General features: G+C 38.3%; 1 protein-coding gene across 1 annotated transcript; it reads right to left on the bottom strand.

The window, feature by feature from the left end:
• Window positions 1-2,726: 2,726 nt before the first annotated feature.
• LOC130995300 (uncharacterized) lies at window positions 2,727-3,442 on the bottom strand. The gene is made up of 2 exons (XM_057920539.1): window positions 3,308-3,442; window positions 2,727-3,229 (listed from the first exon to the last, which is right to left on the bottom strand). The coding sequence occupies exons 1-2, from the start codon at window positions 3,425-3,427 to the stop codon at window positions 2,840-2,842; spliced, it is 510 nt and encodes a 169-aa protein (XP_057776522.1). The 5' UTR covers window positions 3,428-3,442; the 3' UTR covers window positions 2,727-2,839.
• Between the last annotated feature and the right edge of the window lie 11,936 nt (window positions 3,443-15,378).

Raw genomic sequence — 15,378 nt, 5'->3', positions numbered from 1 at the left:
CTTGTAAAATTGCCCACTTTCATAAACAAAAGTGGGCAATTTTACAAGTTTTTATAAGAATGGGGCATTTTTCCCTATTAACACTTATATTAATGGAGTAGTATGCATTATCTTTATGTTATTTAAATAGACATAGAGACGACTACTGACGAATAATGTTATCCAAAGATAATATATATAGGGGAGTGTTTAATGAGATCCCCTATATATATATATATGTATATATATAAGGAGAGACTAGTATAAAAATAGCTTTTAAAATATAAATACAATCCGCTAAAATGTATGAATTTTATGTAAAACAGGTATGAATTCATTAATTGTGTAAATATATGAATTGTGAAAAATAAAATTTTCGCTACCTATGAGATCGAATGCATGACCATGAATTAATCCAACAAGGTGATAAATCAACCGTAGATCTTGATAATTTAATGGCTTCCAACAAGCTGATGAATCAACCGTAGATCTTGATAATTTAAAGGCTTAAAAATGGTTCATATTTTATATTTATTTTAATCCGCCCCTATATATATATATATATATATATATATATATATATATATAGGGGGCGGTTATTCAATAAACCACCCTTATTTTAAGAATTACGAACCAGCAAAAATGCATGAATTTTATGTATAACACGCATGAATAAACTGTATAAAGGTATGAATATCGAAAAAATAATTTTTAATGTATGAATTTTATGTAGAATAAGTATGAATTAGTTGTATAAAGGTATGAATTGTAAAAAATAAATTTCTGCTACCTTAGGGATTCGAACTCAGGACCATAAATCCTACGAATCAATCGTAGATCTTGATGATATAAGGGTTGAAAATGATTCTTATTTTATATCTTAAGAAATGTTCTTCCCTATATATATATTGGGGTGGGTCAAACCCCTACAATAAATCTCGTGAGAAATAGTTCCGGCAAAGGAGCGCCGGATAAACGAAGAAGATGATATGCTTTTGACAGTCATGTGCCTTTTCTTAGCCATTGTGCTTTCTGCAGCCCTTGTGCATGTGTGTTTTCCTAATTATGTAAAAAATCTCCTTTAATTCATTTTGTCTTCTCCTTTACATAGGTCTTATAAGTGTTACAATGTTATTAAAAATGTCACGTGTTTTTGGCCCCCATTTTTAATTATAATTAGTCCTTGAGTAATATTAAGAAAGTTGAGTGAAATTAATTAGGAGTTTATTAGTAATTTAATGGATATTTGTGGAGTCAGAGGATTTTTTAGGACAATAATTTAGGCTGATTTGGAAATTAGGACAATAACTTTCAGACTTGTAAAAATAGGACATTAATTAATAAGCGTTACACCAGCAGGACATTTATGAGCCAATTATTGAATTTTAAGACTTTTTTGCACGGACCAAGCACATGGCAACCCGCACGGAGGGGTTGATTGTGTGGCAAACATGTCTTTTTTACAGCTCTAGATAGAATGTCATGTGCTTGGTCCATGCGGGAAAGTCCGAAAATTTGATAATTGACCGAGAAATGTCCTGCGAGTGCAATATTTATTAATTAGTATCCTATTTTTACAAGTCCGCAAGTTATTATCCTAATTTCAAAATCAACCTAAGTTACACGATATTTGTGGGCAAGTTATGTCTTGTTTGGATATGCTCTGTTCTGTTCTCTTCAGGTATGCTTTGTTCCATTAGGTCTTTGATTTTGGTCAGACCCTAATAGGACTCTCACTACAAAAAAAGCGCTGATTACCGACGGCTAAATGCCGTCGGTAAAAAAAGACGGCCGCCGGTAAATAGTGTTACCGGCGGCGATAACGGCGGCAATCTCCCGCCGCTAAACGGTTCGTCGGCAACGACAATAACGGCGGCGAACATCCGCCGTCGGCAGTTAACGGCGGCGCTGCCGCCGGAATTGTCGCCGTTAAACGGCGGAGCCTAGCCGGAGAAATAGCGGCGGCAGACACCGCCGCTAGTTACCGAGGGCTATCTTGCCGTCGGTAGAGAGCCACCGGAGTCCGGCTGACCTTGCCGGAAAACTACCGACGGCGATTACCGCCGCTAACTAGCGGCGGCGAATCGCCGTCGGTAAAAATCTACCGCCGGCCGGTGGTTCACGCCGGAGGATGGCCGGGTATTTACCGAGGGGAAATTGCCGTCGGTAACTACCGACGGCGTTTTGCCCACGGTAATATTTTTTATTTTATTTTTTTATTTTATTTATTTATTTATTTATTTATTTATTTATTTATTTTATTGTATATTGTATATCCACAATTTATTTCCGTATTTATACGGTATTGCATACTTTAGACGAACTTCCCAGTCGGCGACCCGACTTCCCAGTGGGTCACCCATCTTGCTTGTGCTATGTGTCAAGCACGCTTAACTTTGAAATTCTTTTCGAGTGATCACCAGTACAGAACACTCGTATTATTGATATATCTACATCTATTAATTCATTTAAATGCTATATACTCACTCATATAATTATAATCTTTGAATATGTGGAGATAATACCTTAAATATGTTGTTAATTAGTGAGCGAGTTCGTTTCGGTCCTTATTTTTATCGTCGGTAAAATATTTAATTAATATTTAATAATTAATTAATTAATTAATTAATTAATTTTTTTTTTTTTTAACATTAATACACCAAAAGTGTTTTAATTTGGTTATTATAATGTGATTTGAATTTATTTGTTTATGTTAAATGCAATCATCATCATCATTGCCATAAATATATAAAACATTTATAGTTTTAATAATTAAAGCACTTGAAATATATAGTTCAATAAAACATAAATTTGAAAAGAAAGTGCAAATGTAATTTTGTTTGAAAACATAAACATAAGTCTAAGCATCATCATCATCATCATCATCATCATCGGCATCAGGGTGTGGAGGTGGCGGAGCATTATACATCCTCATAAACGCCTCCAATTGAGCCACGCGGTCCTGCATCTGTTGGCGTTCTGCTTGCTCTGCCGCCATGCGCTCCTCTATCTGTTGGCGTTGTGCTTGCTCTGCCGCCAATCGCTCCTCCAGCGTGGAGATCCGTGTCTCATAAAGCTGCTGAGACACCGCAGAAGTGCCCGTGCTGCGGATAGACCCCCTACTAGCCTGACTCTGCCCGGCACTCCCGACGCCGTAGATCCGTGACCTATCAATTTGCACCACCTCCAAATACACCTCGTCTAGCCGCTCCTGTCGTCCTGTGGCAGCGGCCAGTCGATGAACCTCGGCCTAATACATACATAACAATGCATAATTGTTAGAAAATAAATACATTCACTAAATATTTGAATAAACTTAAACACTTACGTCAATTCTAGCATCTCTCTCCGACGTATAACTTCCGTCGGCGTACGTGTGGAGGCGGAGGAAGGTGGCATAGTTCGGTGCATCCTGGGGAGTACCAGGATCCAAGCTCTGTATATGCATTTATATAAGATAAATAAGTTATATTAGTCAATATATTAATTTAATTTATATACTTAATTATTTGTTAATTACATAACATATACTGCTGCAGGATACGAGTCGACTGGGACCCGCCCACGTGCCTACTGATCCCTGTACCCTCCCCATCGGGCTCGGACATCCGGTTGGCACGAGCTCGAGTTGAAACAGCCTCAACCTCGGGCTGATGCCAGTAATCCCGGAGTCCAGTCCAGAAATCGGGAGTCATCCAGGCGGGCCTAGACATCTCTCTCCCTTGGCTGATACACTGCTTGAGAGTTGTCTTGTAGTCGCTCATCATGTCGGAGTACCTTTTGCGGGCTTTTGTCTCCCACATGATCCTCACGTCATGCTCATCATCGGGCTGCCACGTAAACTCTTTCTGTTGAAAGAAAGAGAATTAATTTAATATCAAACATTTTAACAATTTAATATGATATATTTATATGTATTATAAATTTAATTGTACCTGTAATTCATCAAAAAATTTATCCTTCATCGCCGGGGGCGTCAACTTCCATGTGTACCCGCCTGGGTTTTCAAACATCTTAAATGTGCACGTGCAAGCTTTGGACAGGCCAGTGGGCTCCAACAAAACACTGTGTACAAGTAATTGATTAACTTCATCTTTGGGTTTGATGGGCCAGGCACGAGGACTGTGAGGAACATGAATTGTTCTTTCATGCACAACCACGGAGGCAGGTTATACGGCGTGACAATAACTGGCCAAGAAGAATATTGACGCCCTGATTGTGCAAATGGGGCAAAACCATCTGTAGAGAGGCCCAATCTCACATTTCTGATCTCATCGGCGAATCCAGGAAAGACTGAATTCAAATGTTTCCATGCCGGAGAGTCGGCCGGGTGGCGCATTATCCCATCGTCTGTGGAGGTCGCATGCCACCGCATATGTTCAGCAGTTGCAGGAGATGCAAACAATCTCTGCAATCGGGGCGTCAAGGGAAAATAGTGCATCTGTTTAGCGGGCACTTGTTTCTTTCTGCGACTCCCAGATGCACGCAAGCTGTCCTTATATCGTGATTGGTCACAGAACATACAACTATGTAGCTCACTAGTTTCCCCCCAATACAACATGCAGTTATTAACACAGCAATCGATCTTCTCTACTGGCAAACCCAAACCACGTAGATTTCTTTTCGTACTATAGAAGTCTTCTGGACAGTTGTTACCCTCTGGTAAAGCAGCTTTCATCATCAAAGACATCTGATTGTAAGTCCTCTCTGACATGTGGCTTTCAGTCTTTATGCTCATGAATTGAGTCATCCAACTTAATTGTGAGTACGTGTCACATCCTGCGTACAATGGAGTATCCGCTGCATCCAACATGTTATAAATCTGTTGAGCGTCATTATTGGGCGGCTGCTCCAGATTTGGAGGATCTTGATAATTACTAGGTCCAGCATGGTCATGCACCATCCTTTCGTAGTTATTGTATAATCCATCATCCTCATTCATTATAGCATGTTCTCTCGGCATAGACAGCGGTGCTTCCCCGTGACAAACCCAAACTTTGTAATTCAGGACAAATCCACGCCTACTAACATGTTCTCTGACCGTAGGTACATCTAAATACGCTTGATTCTTGCACTTCTTACACGGGCACCTAATGTTACCTTGTCCATCTGTGTACGCCGTTTGATTGAACGCCCACTCAAGGAAAAACTCAAGCCCCGTTTCAAATGCGGTACGATCATTGTATCTCGCGTACATCCACGTACGATTATCACTCATTCTTGCAAATTCTAATTGAAAAAAACAAATAAAACATAATAAATTACTTGAAATCTAACAAAATTTCGACAGCATAACCCCACTATCCTAACTACCAAGTGCTCGACTCTACCAGCAACTATAGTGACCATAGTGGTCCTAATTTACTAAGCCTATACTAGGTCTACCCGACCCCCCAATGTCGAAGCAATAATACAATACAAATAAAAGCAATAAAAATCATGGTAATTAAATTAAAAACAATCATTTGTAGGGAGAAGATCCTTAAGAAATAATCAATTTCTATCCCAAAGGGAGAAGATCCTTAAGAAATTGATTAAATCTATCCCACAATATATATATATATATATAATAATATAACATTTCATAAACACATAGCACATAACATTGAATTTAACAAAATTATCCAACATATATAAATTATTCTAACAAACAACTTAAACTAATTGATTAAAATTAATATAATTTAAAATTAATCATGCTTCATAATTTAAAATTAAACTAACAACATCATATATTAAATGGATTAATATAATTTAAAATTAATCATGCTTCATATAATTTAATTATAAACAAAATCTATTATAAATTAATTAACTATATATAACAAATAATTAAATCTATTTAATTAATATATAATTAAATACATAAATAAATTCATAATTAAATAATTAAATAAATAAATTAGAGAGCGTACGGTGGTGGTTTCCGGTGGGTGTCGTGAAGAAGGCGGTGAAACGAGGTCGTCGAACTACAATAAATAATATAAGTGAAATTATATAATTATATATATATAATTAAAATTAATTAGATATATATATATATATATATATATATATAGATCTAGAGAGAGAGAGAGAGAGAGAGAGAGAGAGAGATACCTGCTGGCCGGTCGGCGGCGGTCGGCGGCGGCGAAGGAAGAGCAGCAGCAGCAGGGGAGGGGCTGGGGGGGTAGTTTCTGTTCGCGTGGGGGGGTTGGTTGCGGCGCAGATACTGAAAAAATGGGCAAACCCGCTGCCCTATATTTTAAAGGTTACCGACGGCAAATGCCGCCGCTATCTAGCGGCGGGGATTTTGCCGCCGCTAAGTCTATAAATTTAATTAAATAATGCGTATTTTAACATTAACGGCGGCGACGCCGCCGTTACATACCGGCGGCGAGTTTGCCGTCGGTAACTGGCCGGTAATTTCGAAATTTCGGGTCGCCTGCAATGCCGCCGCCTTGCCGCCGTTATCTACCGACGGCAAAATCGCCGCCGGTAGTTTTCGCCGGTAAATACGCGCTTTTTTGTAGTGTCTGTCTTGGTCAGTTCCATTATTTAGTGAAGATTTGTTTGGTTAAACCTTTTTTACTTATGTCATCATTATACATGTATCAAGGGTATATGATCTCTGATTAGGTCTTTGCTTTAGATTTATCAACTTTATTATTTCTTAATAAAATAGGTACTACATTTACTCACCTACAATATACTCCATATTTTTTTCTTTTAGTTCACTTAACTAAACTAAGTTTTAATTGAAGGTTTTATGATAATGTTTAGCTAACTAAAGAAACTGTGAGTTTTGTCAACAGATGGATGGCTCGTTGACGTCAGATAACTAATAATTTACTTCGCCAGCGTAACGTTAAATTTTGCAAGTTCAGAAAGTCAAGTTGTGGAGAATAATCAATTTCAATAAAAAACAAAAGAAGAACAAGAGAAAAAGTTTGCTTTTTGATTTAAAAAAAAATAACTTTTCATTATGGGTGATTTTCGTGTGGCGTCCTAAAAATCAATTTCGCTGCTATATCACAAACACAAAATCTTCTATATACCCGGGTATACGGTACGCTCGGATCATACACGACTCAAATCTTGATTCGAATCTAATTTAATTGGACTATCCTATCCGAATGTCAAGTGTAGTGTCATTTCGATATAGTGTTAGTGTCATTTTCGAAATAGTGTCATTTGTAAAATAAAATAGTGTTAGTGTTATTGTTATTCTCGAAATAGTATCATTTGTAAAACAAAATAGTGTTTATGTCTTCGAAGATCGTGTTAGTGTTAGTGTCATTTCGTGTTAGTGTTAATGTTATTTCAAAAAAAAAGGGTCAAGATAGTCCAATTGGATTGGGATCCGAGTTGAGTACAACCCGGATGTACACTCGAGTGTACAGGAGACCACCTCTATAAAAAATTACCGCTTATCAAATTCTATGAACATATCTCTATATCGATGAACTCAAGTGGTTTTCATTAATATATATATACGCAATATTGTTATCATATACTTATATATTTCATATATTATTTTTATGTATAATATTAATTTGTATATTTAATTTACTTTTGTAAAATTTGACTTTAATAAAATGATATCAAATTACTTTCATAGTAATAGAAAATATTATTTAAATTACGTTACATTAATTTAAGAAGATATAGCATATACAAACTAAACATTATATTAGTAAAAATAACTAATTTCCACTAGTTGAGGCATCAGTAACTCAAATTTAATGTTTGCTTTTTTTTATATATATATATATTGAGGCATCAACTTAGGCCTAAATTTGGTTTGCAACATGAAATAACTTGTACATATTGGCCTTCCGTCAATCCTCTTTTCTGGGGAGAGGATTGAGGCATCAACTTAGACCACTTCATTTTTTTCATTGCGATGAAGTAAAAGGAAAATGATGGATAAACTCGTAATAAAGTGAATAATCACAAGGTATTTAAATTTTGCAGAGTTGGCGATGTAATTAAAAAGCCAAACAAAAAATAATGAGGTGGTTTTGGGTACACCCGGGTGTACCGTATACCTGGGTTGAAGCGTACCCAGATCTTGACCAGCATTCTGATCCAAACCCACATCCTGATTCAAATCGTGTAAATGACACTATTCGGTTATACAAATGACACCGCCTGTAATTGATACTATTTCGTTATACAAATGATACTGCGTATAAATGACACTATAATATTGTAAATGACACTGTGTATAATTGACACTACTCAGAAATATAAATGACGCTTCTTATAATTGACACTATAAGATTGTAAATGACACTATAATATTTTAAATAACACTGTAAGATTGAGAATGACATTATAACATCTTAAAATGTTACAATGTCATTTATATAATTGAATAGTATCAATTATAAGCAGTGTCCTTTGTATAACTGAATAATATTATCATTTACACGATTTAGATCAGAATGCGGGTTTGGATTAGCATGCGGGTTAGAATCTGGGTACGATTCAATCCGGGTATACAGGAAATTTGGTGGAAAAAAAATCACTCAAAATATCCAAATTTCTTAGCTAAGATGATGATCAAAAAGTTTTATAAGATGAGTCGGATTAGAAAGCTAAGGAGGACGAGCAATATGACCTATAAGCTAAGCTCGAAGGAAACAACAATAAGAAGCCAATGTCGACCTATCAAATAGTATATTATCGAATTGACTGTTTTAAGCTAATCAGTTCGAGTGAATAGTTCAATATGATCGATTGCAACTAAGTTTAGGCGCATCTAAAGATTGAAGGAGACACTTGAAGATCCAATAGAAGAGCATATACAAGGAATCAATCTGGAGAAGAGTTCAACCCAAAACTGACAACGAATCAATTAAAATTAGGGTTAATTGCATGTAATATCATGAATTTAACGCGAAATCCAAATTTAGCACGAATTTAAAAAGTTTCAATTAATATCACTACCTATGCCCCGTGTTCAATTTTAGCACCGTTTTTTGATGTGGCTTGTCGGCACATGCTTCGATCCTATGTGGCTTGCCGGTACAAGCTTCCGACCGGCGAGCCAAGCTCTCTCTCTCTCTCTCTTTCTCTCTCTCTCTCTCTCTTCCGTCGCCTTCACCCTCACCTCCTCCTCTTCCACAGCCCACGCCTCTCACCTCCTCCTCGCGATTCCGGCGACGAGTGCCGCCGCCTCCACCCTCACCTCCTCCTCTTCCACCGCCCATGCCTCTCACCTCCTCCTTGCGATTCCGGCAACGAGTGCCGCCGCCTCCACCCTCACCTCCTCCTCTTCCACCGCCCATGCCTCTCACCTCCTCCTCGCGATTCCGGCGACGAGTGCCGCCGCCTCCACCTCTCACCTCCTCCTCGCGATTCCGGCGACGTGTGCCGCCAATTCCAGAATTTTCAGAATTTTCAAACCCTACCCCCAATTCCAGAATTTTCAGTCGCGCCGCCGCCGCCCTCTGCGCGATTCCCCTTCTCGGCGACTCCCCTCCTCGCGACGCCGCCACCCTCATCATTCTGGTAGGCTGAGGTGGGGGGAGGGGGGGTCGGGGTCGTCGCGCCGCCCTCTGCAAACCCGCCGATTTTAGCCCCCTCTCTCTCTCTCTCTCTTCGGAGTACGTGGCAATGACGTGTCTACCGGAAGACACGTCATTGCCACGTGGTTCTGTCGGAAAACAAAACGGTGCTAAAATTGGACACGGGGCATAGGTAGTGATATTAATTGGAACTTTTTAAATTCGTGCTAAATTTGGATTTCGCGTTAAGTTCATGATATTACATGCAATTAACCCTTAAAATTAAGTCATGACTAATTTTTCATACTATTTCGAGATTAATTAATTATGGAGTTATATTCAGTCAATCAAACAGGATATCATTGGACTAATCTCTTATAAATGCAACAACAACCCCTACAATTTTTTTGTTTTGGGGGGCGGGAACAGTTGGGGTGAGTGAGCATTGGAAATGTCCAATTAATCTGTGGGTGCAGTGCAGAAAAAGTGAGGAAAGGGTTATGAACAGATAGGCAATGTCTTTTCGTCTCGTCGCTGCTGTCTACATGCATTCACTGACTCGGCTGCAGTGCACCCAACCCCACTCTTTTGTAGCGCGAAATTTCCGGGCGTATTCACCTCTACTGGACCCCCACCCCCCCAACCCCACTCTCTCTCTCATGGGAATTTAAACAAATATCGAAACCATTTTATAGAATTTTTATTTAAGTTGCCGAAATTAGCGGCCATGTCTTTTTTATTAGACTTGGAGACATATACTGTTTGGATGTCTCCAAATATTAGAAATCATTTTTAGTACTATGGACTTTCGATTTACAATTATTAATGTTAAAAACGGAATTTTATTTCATTGAATCATAAAGACAGTGTTATTTTTATAATCGAATTCGAATTTTAAAATGTTATAATATCATTTGTATAATCGAATAGTGTCAATTATAGGCAGTATCATTTGTATAATCGAATAATGTCAATTATAGGCAGTGCCAATTATATAACTGAATAATGTCATTTACACGATTTGAATTTGAGTGCGAGTTCGGATCATGTGGATCAGGGTTTGGGTGTAGCCGTGCGGGTGCAACCGAGATGCATCCAAGTTTTTGTGTTTTAAAAATGGGATGGCAACAATATATTTTTGTTTTTAGGAATAAATTTAGACGGATGAAATCATAATTTTATTCATAAAAAGTTGAAAAAATACATAATACTCCCTCCATCCCGACTATTTTGAAACATTTTTTTTTGCACGGAAATTAAGAAAGTAGTGTTTTGTATGTAGGTGAAAAATTAAAAATGTGAATAAATGGTAAAACTTTTGCCAAATAAAAAAAATGTCTCAAAATTGGTGGAACACTCAAAAAGAAAAATGTCTCAAAATAGGTAGGACGGATGGAGTATGACTTAAATATAATAATTGAAAAAATTGTTTAGCTGACCGCCGAGTCTAGCCCGGGTACTGGCTCCGTCCCTAGCCGAGAGTAATAAATAGTAGATTATTTTGTGTGCATGTGTTGGCCATAATGGTTAATACGTATTTGATATCAAAGTTTTCGAATTTGAATTCATCGTGACACGATCTTCAAATTTAATTGTTAATTTATATATATAAAAAGATTAATTATAAATTGCAATTTCCTTATGAACTGTTGAAACAAAAAATATTCATCAGGGAATTACAATTTCCTTTTGAATTGCATGTACGTACTATTTCCACTACAAAAAAACGCGTGTTTACCGGCGTAAACTACCGGCGGCGCTATTGCCGTCGGTACACAACGGCGGCACGGCGGCGGCATTTCAGGCGACCCGAACCTTCGAAATTACCGGCCAGTTACCGACGGCAAACCCGCCGACGTTAACTAGCGACGGCGACGCCGCCGTTAAGTTTTGAATATTCAATAAAACATTATTTTAACACAATTACCGACGGCGTTGTTGCCGTCGCTAGATAGCGGCGGCACTTGCCCTCGGTAATGTCTAATATTAGGGCACGCGTAACCTCCTTTTTTCAGTTCTGCGCAAAACAGATCCCCCCCACCCCCCGCCGCTTCTGCTGCTGCCTGCTGCTGCCACCAGCCGACCGCCGCCGCCGAACCCCGCCGCCGACCGCCGCCGTGCCCAGCCGCCCGGTAACTCTCTTTCTCTCTCTCTCTCTCTAGATATCATTTTATTTTAATTATATATATATATATATATATATATATATATATAATTTTTAAATTTAATTTGACTTATATTCTTTATTTTAGTTCGACGATTTCGTTTCGCCGCTTTCTTCACGACACCCGCCGGAAACCACCACCGTACGTACGCTTCTCTTGTTTAATTATTTATTTATGAATTTTTTTATGTATTTATATGTTAATTAAATAGATTTATTTGTTATATATAGTTAATAATTAATTTATAATTAGCTTTGTTTATAAATAAATTATATGAAGCATGAATAATTTTAAATTATATCAAGCATGATTAATTTTAAATTATATATATTAATCAATTTGTATATGTTGTTAGTTTAATTTTAAATTATGAAGCATGATTAATTTTAAATTATATTTTAAGTTGTTAATTTGTTAGAATAATTTATATATGTTGGATAATTTTGTTAAATTAAATGTTATGTGCTATGTGTTTATGAAATGTTATATTATTATATATATATATATATTGTGGGATAGATTTAATCAATTTCTTAAGGATCTTCTCCCTTTGGGATAGAAATTGATATAATCTTAAGGATCTTCTCCCTACAAATGATTGTTTTTAATTTAATTACCATGATTTTTATTGCTTTTATTTGTATTGTATTATTGCTTCGACATTGGGGGGTCGGGTAGACCTAGTATAGGCTTAGTAAATTAGGACCACTATGGTCACTATAGTTGCTGGTAGAGTCGAGCACTTGGTAGTTAGGATAGTGGGGTTATGCTGTCGAAATTTTGTTAGATTTCAAGTAATTTATTATGTTTTATTTGTTTTTTTCAATTAGAATTTGCAAGAATGAGTGATAATCGTACGTGGATGTACGCGAGATACAATGATCGTACCGCATTTGAAACGGGGCTTGAGTTTTTCCTTGAGTGGGCGTTCAATCAAACGGCGTACACAGATGGACAAGGTAACATTAGGTGCCCGTGTAAGAAGTGCAAGAATCAAGCGTATTTAGATGTACCTACGGTCAGAGAACATGTTAGTAGGCGTGGATTTGTCCTGAATTACAAAGTTTGGGTTTGTCACGGGGAAGCACCGCTGTCTTTGCCGAGAGAACATGCTATAATGAATGAGGATGATGGATTATACAATAACTACGAAAGGATGGTGCATGACCATGCTGGACCTAGTAATTATCAAGATCCTCCAAATCTGGAGCAGCCGCCCAATAATGACGCTCAACAGATTTATAACATGTTGGATGCAGCGGATACTCCATTGTACGCAGGATGTGACACGTACTCACAATTAAGTTGGATGACTCAATTCATGAGCATAAAGACTGAAAGCCACATGTCAGAGAGGACTTACAATCAGATGTCTTCGATGATGAAAGCTGCTTTACCAGAGGGTAACAACTGTCCAGAAGACTTCTATAGTACGAAAAGAAATCTACGTGGTTTGGGTTTGCCAGTAGAGAAGATCGATTGCTGTGTTAATAACTGCATGTTGTATTGGGGGGAAACTAGTGAGCTACATAGTTGTATGTTCTGTGACCAATCACGATATAAGGACAGCTTGCGTGCATCTGGGAGTCGCAGAAAGAAACAAGTGCCCGCTAAACAGATGCACTATTTTCCCTTGACGCCCCGATTGCAGAGATTGTTTGCATCTCCTGCAACTGCTGAACATATGCGGTGGCATGCGACCTCCACAGACGATGGGATAATGCGCCACCCGGCCGACTCTCCGGCATGGAAACATTTGAATTCAGTCTTTCCTGGATTCGCCGATGAGATCAGAAATGTGAGATTGGGCCTCTCTACAGATGGTTTTGCCCCATTTGCACAATCAGGGCGTCAATATTCTTCTTGGCCAGTTATTGTCACGCCGTATAACCTGCCTCCGTGGTTGTGCATGAAAGAACAATTCATGTTCCTCACAGTCCTCGTGCCTGGCCCATCAAACCCAAAGATGAAGTTGGACGTATTCTTACAGCCATTGATACACGAGTTAAAATCTCTGTGGGAGGTTGGTGTGAACACTTACGACATATCGTTGAAGCAAAATTTCCAGATGCGAGCAGCTCTGATATGGACTATCAGTGATTTTCCAGCGTACGCTATGTTGTCTGGGTGGGGTACAGCTGGGAAATTGGCATGTCCACATTGCATGGAGAATACAGAAGCATTCACTTTGCCGATGAGTGGAAAACAATCGTGGTTTGATAATCATCGGAAGTTCTTACCTCCTAACCATGTGTTTAGGAGAAACAAAACTTCATTCTTGAGGAATAAGACATGCAATGTTGGTCCACCAGAACAAAGATCAGGAATACAAATCTTGAATCAAATCGAGGGGTTAGGCTTCGTGAAGGTTACCGAAGACTTCGATGGCAGGAACGCTCAACTCGCCAAATATCAAGATGTAGGGTGGAAAAAGAAAAGCATATTTTGGGATCTACCCTATTGGAGATATCTTTTGATTCGACATAATCTGGATGTTATGCACATTGAGAAAAATGTGTTTGATAACGTGTTTAATACTGTCCTGAATGTGAAGGGGAAGACAAAAGATACAGAAAAATCTAGAGAAGAATTGAACACCTTCTGCAAGCGGAAAGAGTTGAAGAAAGTGGCTGGAACTCGAGGGTATCCGAAAGCATGTTATACGCTTGACAGGGAAGAGAAGAAGATCTTACTCCAATGGATCAAGAGTCTGAAGTTTCCCGATGGGTACGTGTCAAATATTAGTAGATGCGTTGACATGAACGCCCTGAAGATGCACAACATGAAAAGTCACGACTGTCACGTGTTCATGCAAATCCTTCTGCCTGTTGCATTTAAAGAACTTCTTCCTAAGAATGTTTGGGAGGCAATTACAGAGTTAAGTTTCTTCTTCAGAGAATTAACATCCCGCAACGTGGCCATATATGACATGAGAATACTGAGTGAGAAGATAGCTGTTACTCTTTGCAAACTTGAGCGTATCTTCCCGCCTAGTTTATTTGATTCAATGGAGCACCTACCAGTTCATTTGGCAGATGAGGCACGATTGGCTGGTCCAGTGCAATATCGGTGGATGTATCCTTTTGAAAGATATTTGAGGACATTAAAAAATCATATAAAGAACAAAGCCAAGGTTGAGGCGTCCATCGCCAATGCATACTTACATGCAGAAATGTCAACCTTCTCTTCGTTTTACTTTGAAGATCAAATATCTACAAAGTGGACAACTTTGCCTCGCAATATTGAGATGCCCGTTGCTGAAAATGATGATCCTCTTTGTCTCGCCATATTCAAACCTATTGGGCGTTCACTTGGCCGAGGGACGAAGAGATACATGGATGAGCGCGAATGGCATGCTGCACACATGTATATTTTGAGCAATTGTGCAGAGGTTGCAGAGACATATAGCAAGTGAGTATTCTCGTTCAATTTACGTATAAGAAGTGTTCATCATATATAGGTGTTAACATATTTATTTGATTCTTTGTATCCAAGGATCTTCAAGGAGGAAAAACGATATGCAAATCCTTACATGACTGATGCAGAGTTTGAAGTCGCGTTTCACAACGAGTTTATTCTGTGGTTTAACCATTACGTAAGAGACGATAAATTTATGTTAAATATACATTTACTTACTCTAAAATTGGCTAGCAAACTTAAATGATATTTGTGTGAAACAGGTTTGTCGTCCTTGTAACGACGAGTTGAACCCTTATATTAGATCGCTTGCAGCTGGACCA

This window comes from Salvia miltiorrhiza, chromosome 7 (genome assembly GCF_028751815.1).
Source record: "Salvia miltiorrhiza cultivar Shanhuang (shh) chromosome 7, IMPLAD_Smil_shh, whole genome shotgun sequence".
In the NCBI taxonomy this organism is placed as follows: Eukaryota; Viridiplantae; Streptophyta; class Magnoliopsida; order Lamiales; family Lamiaceae; genus Salvia; species Salvia miltiorrhiza.
Note: the sequence above shows the minus strand (reverse complement) of the source record. Positions and strands in the feature narration are given on the sequence as shown.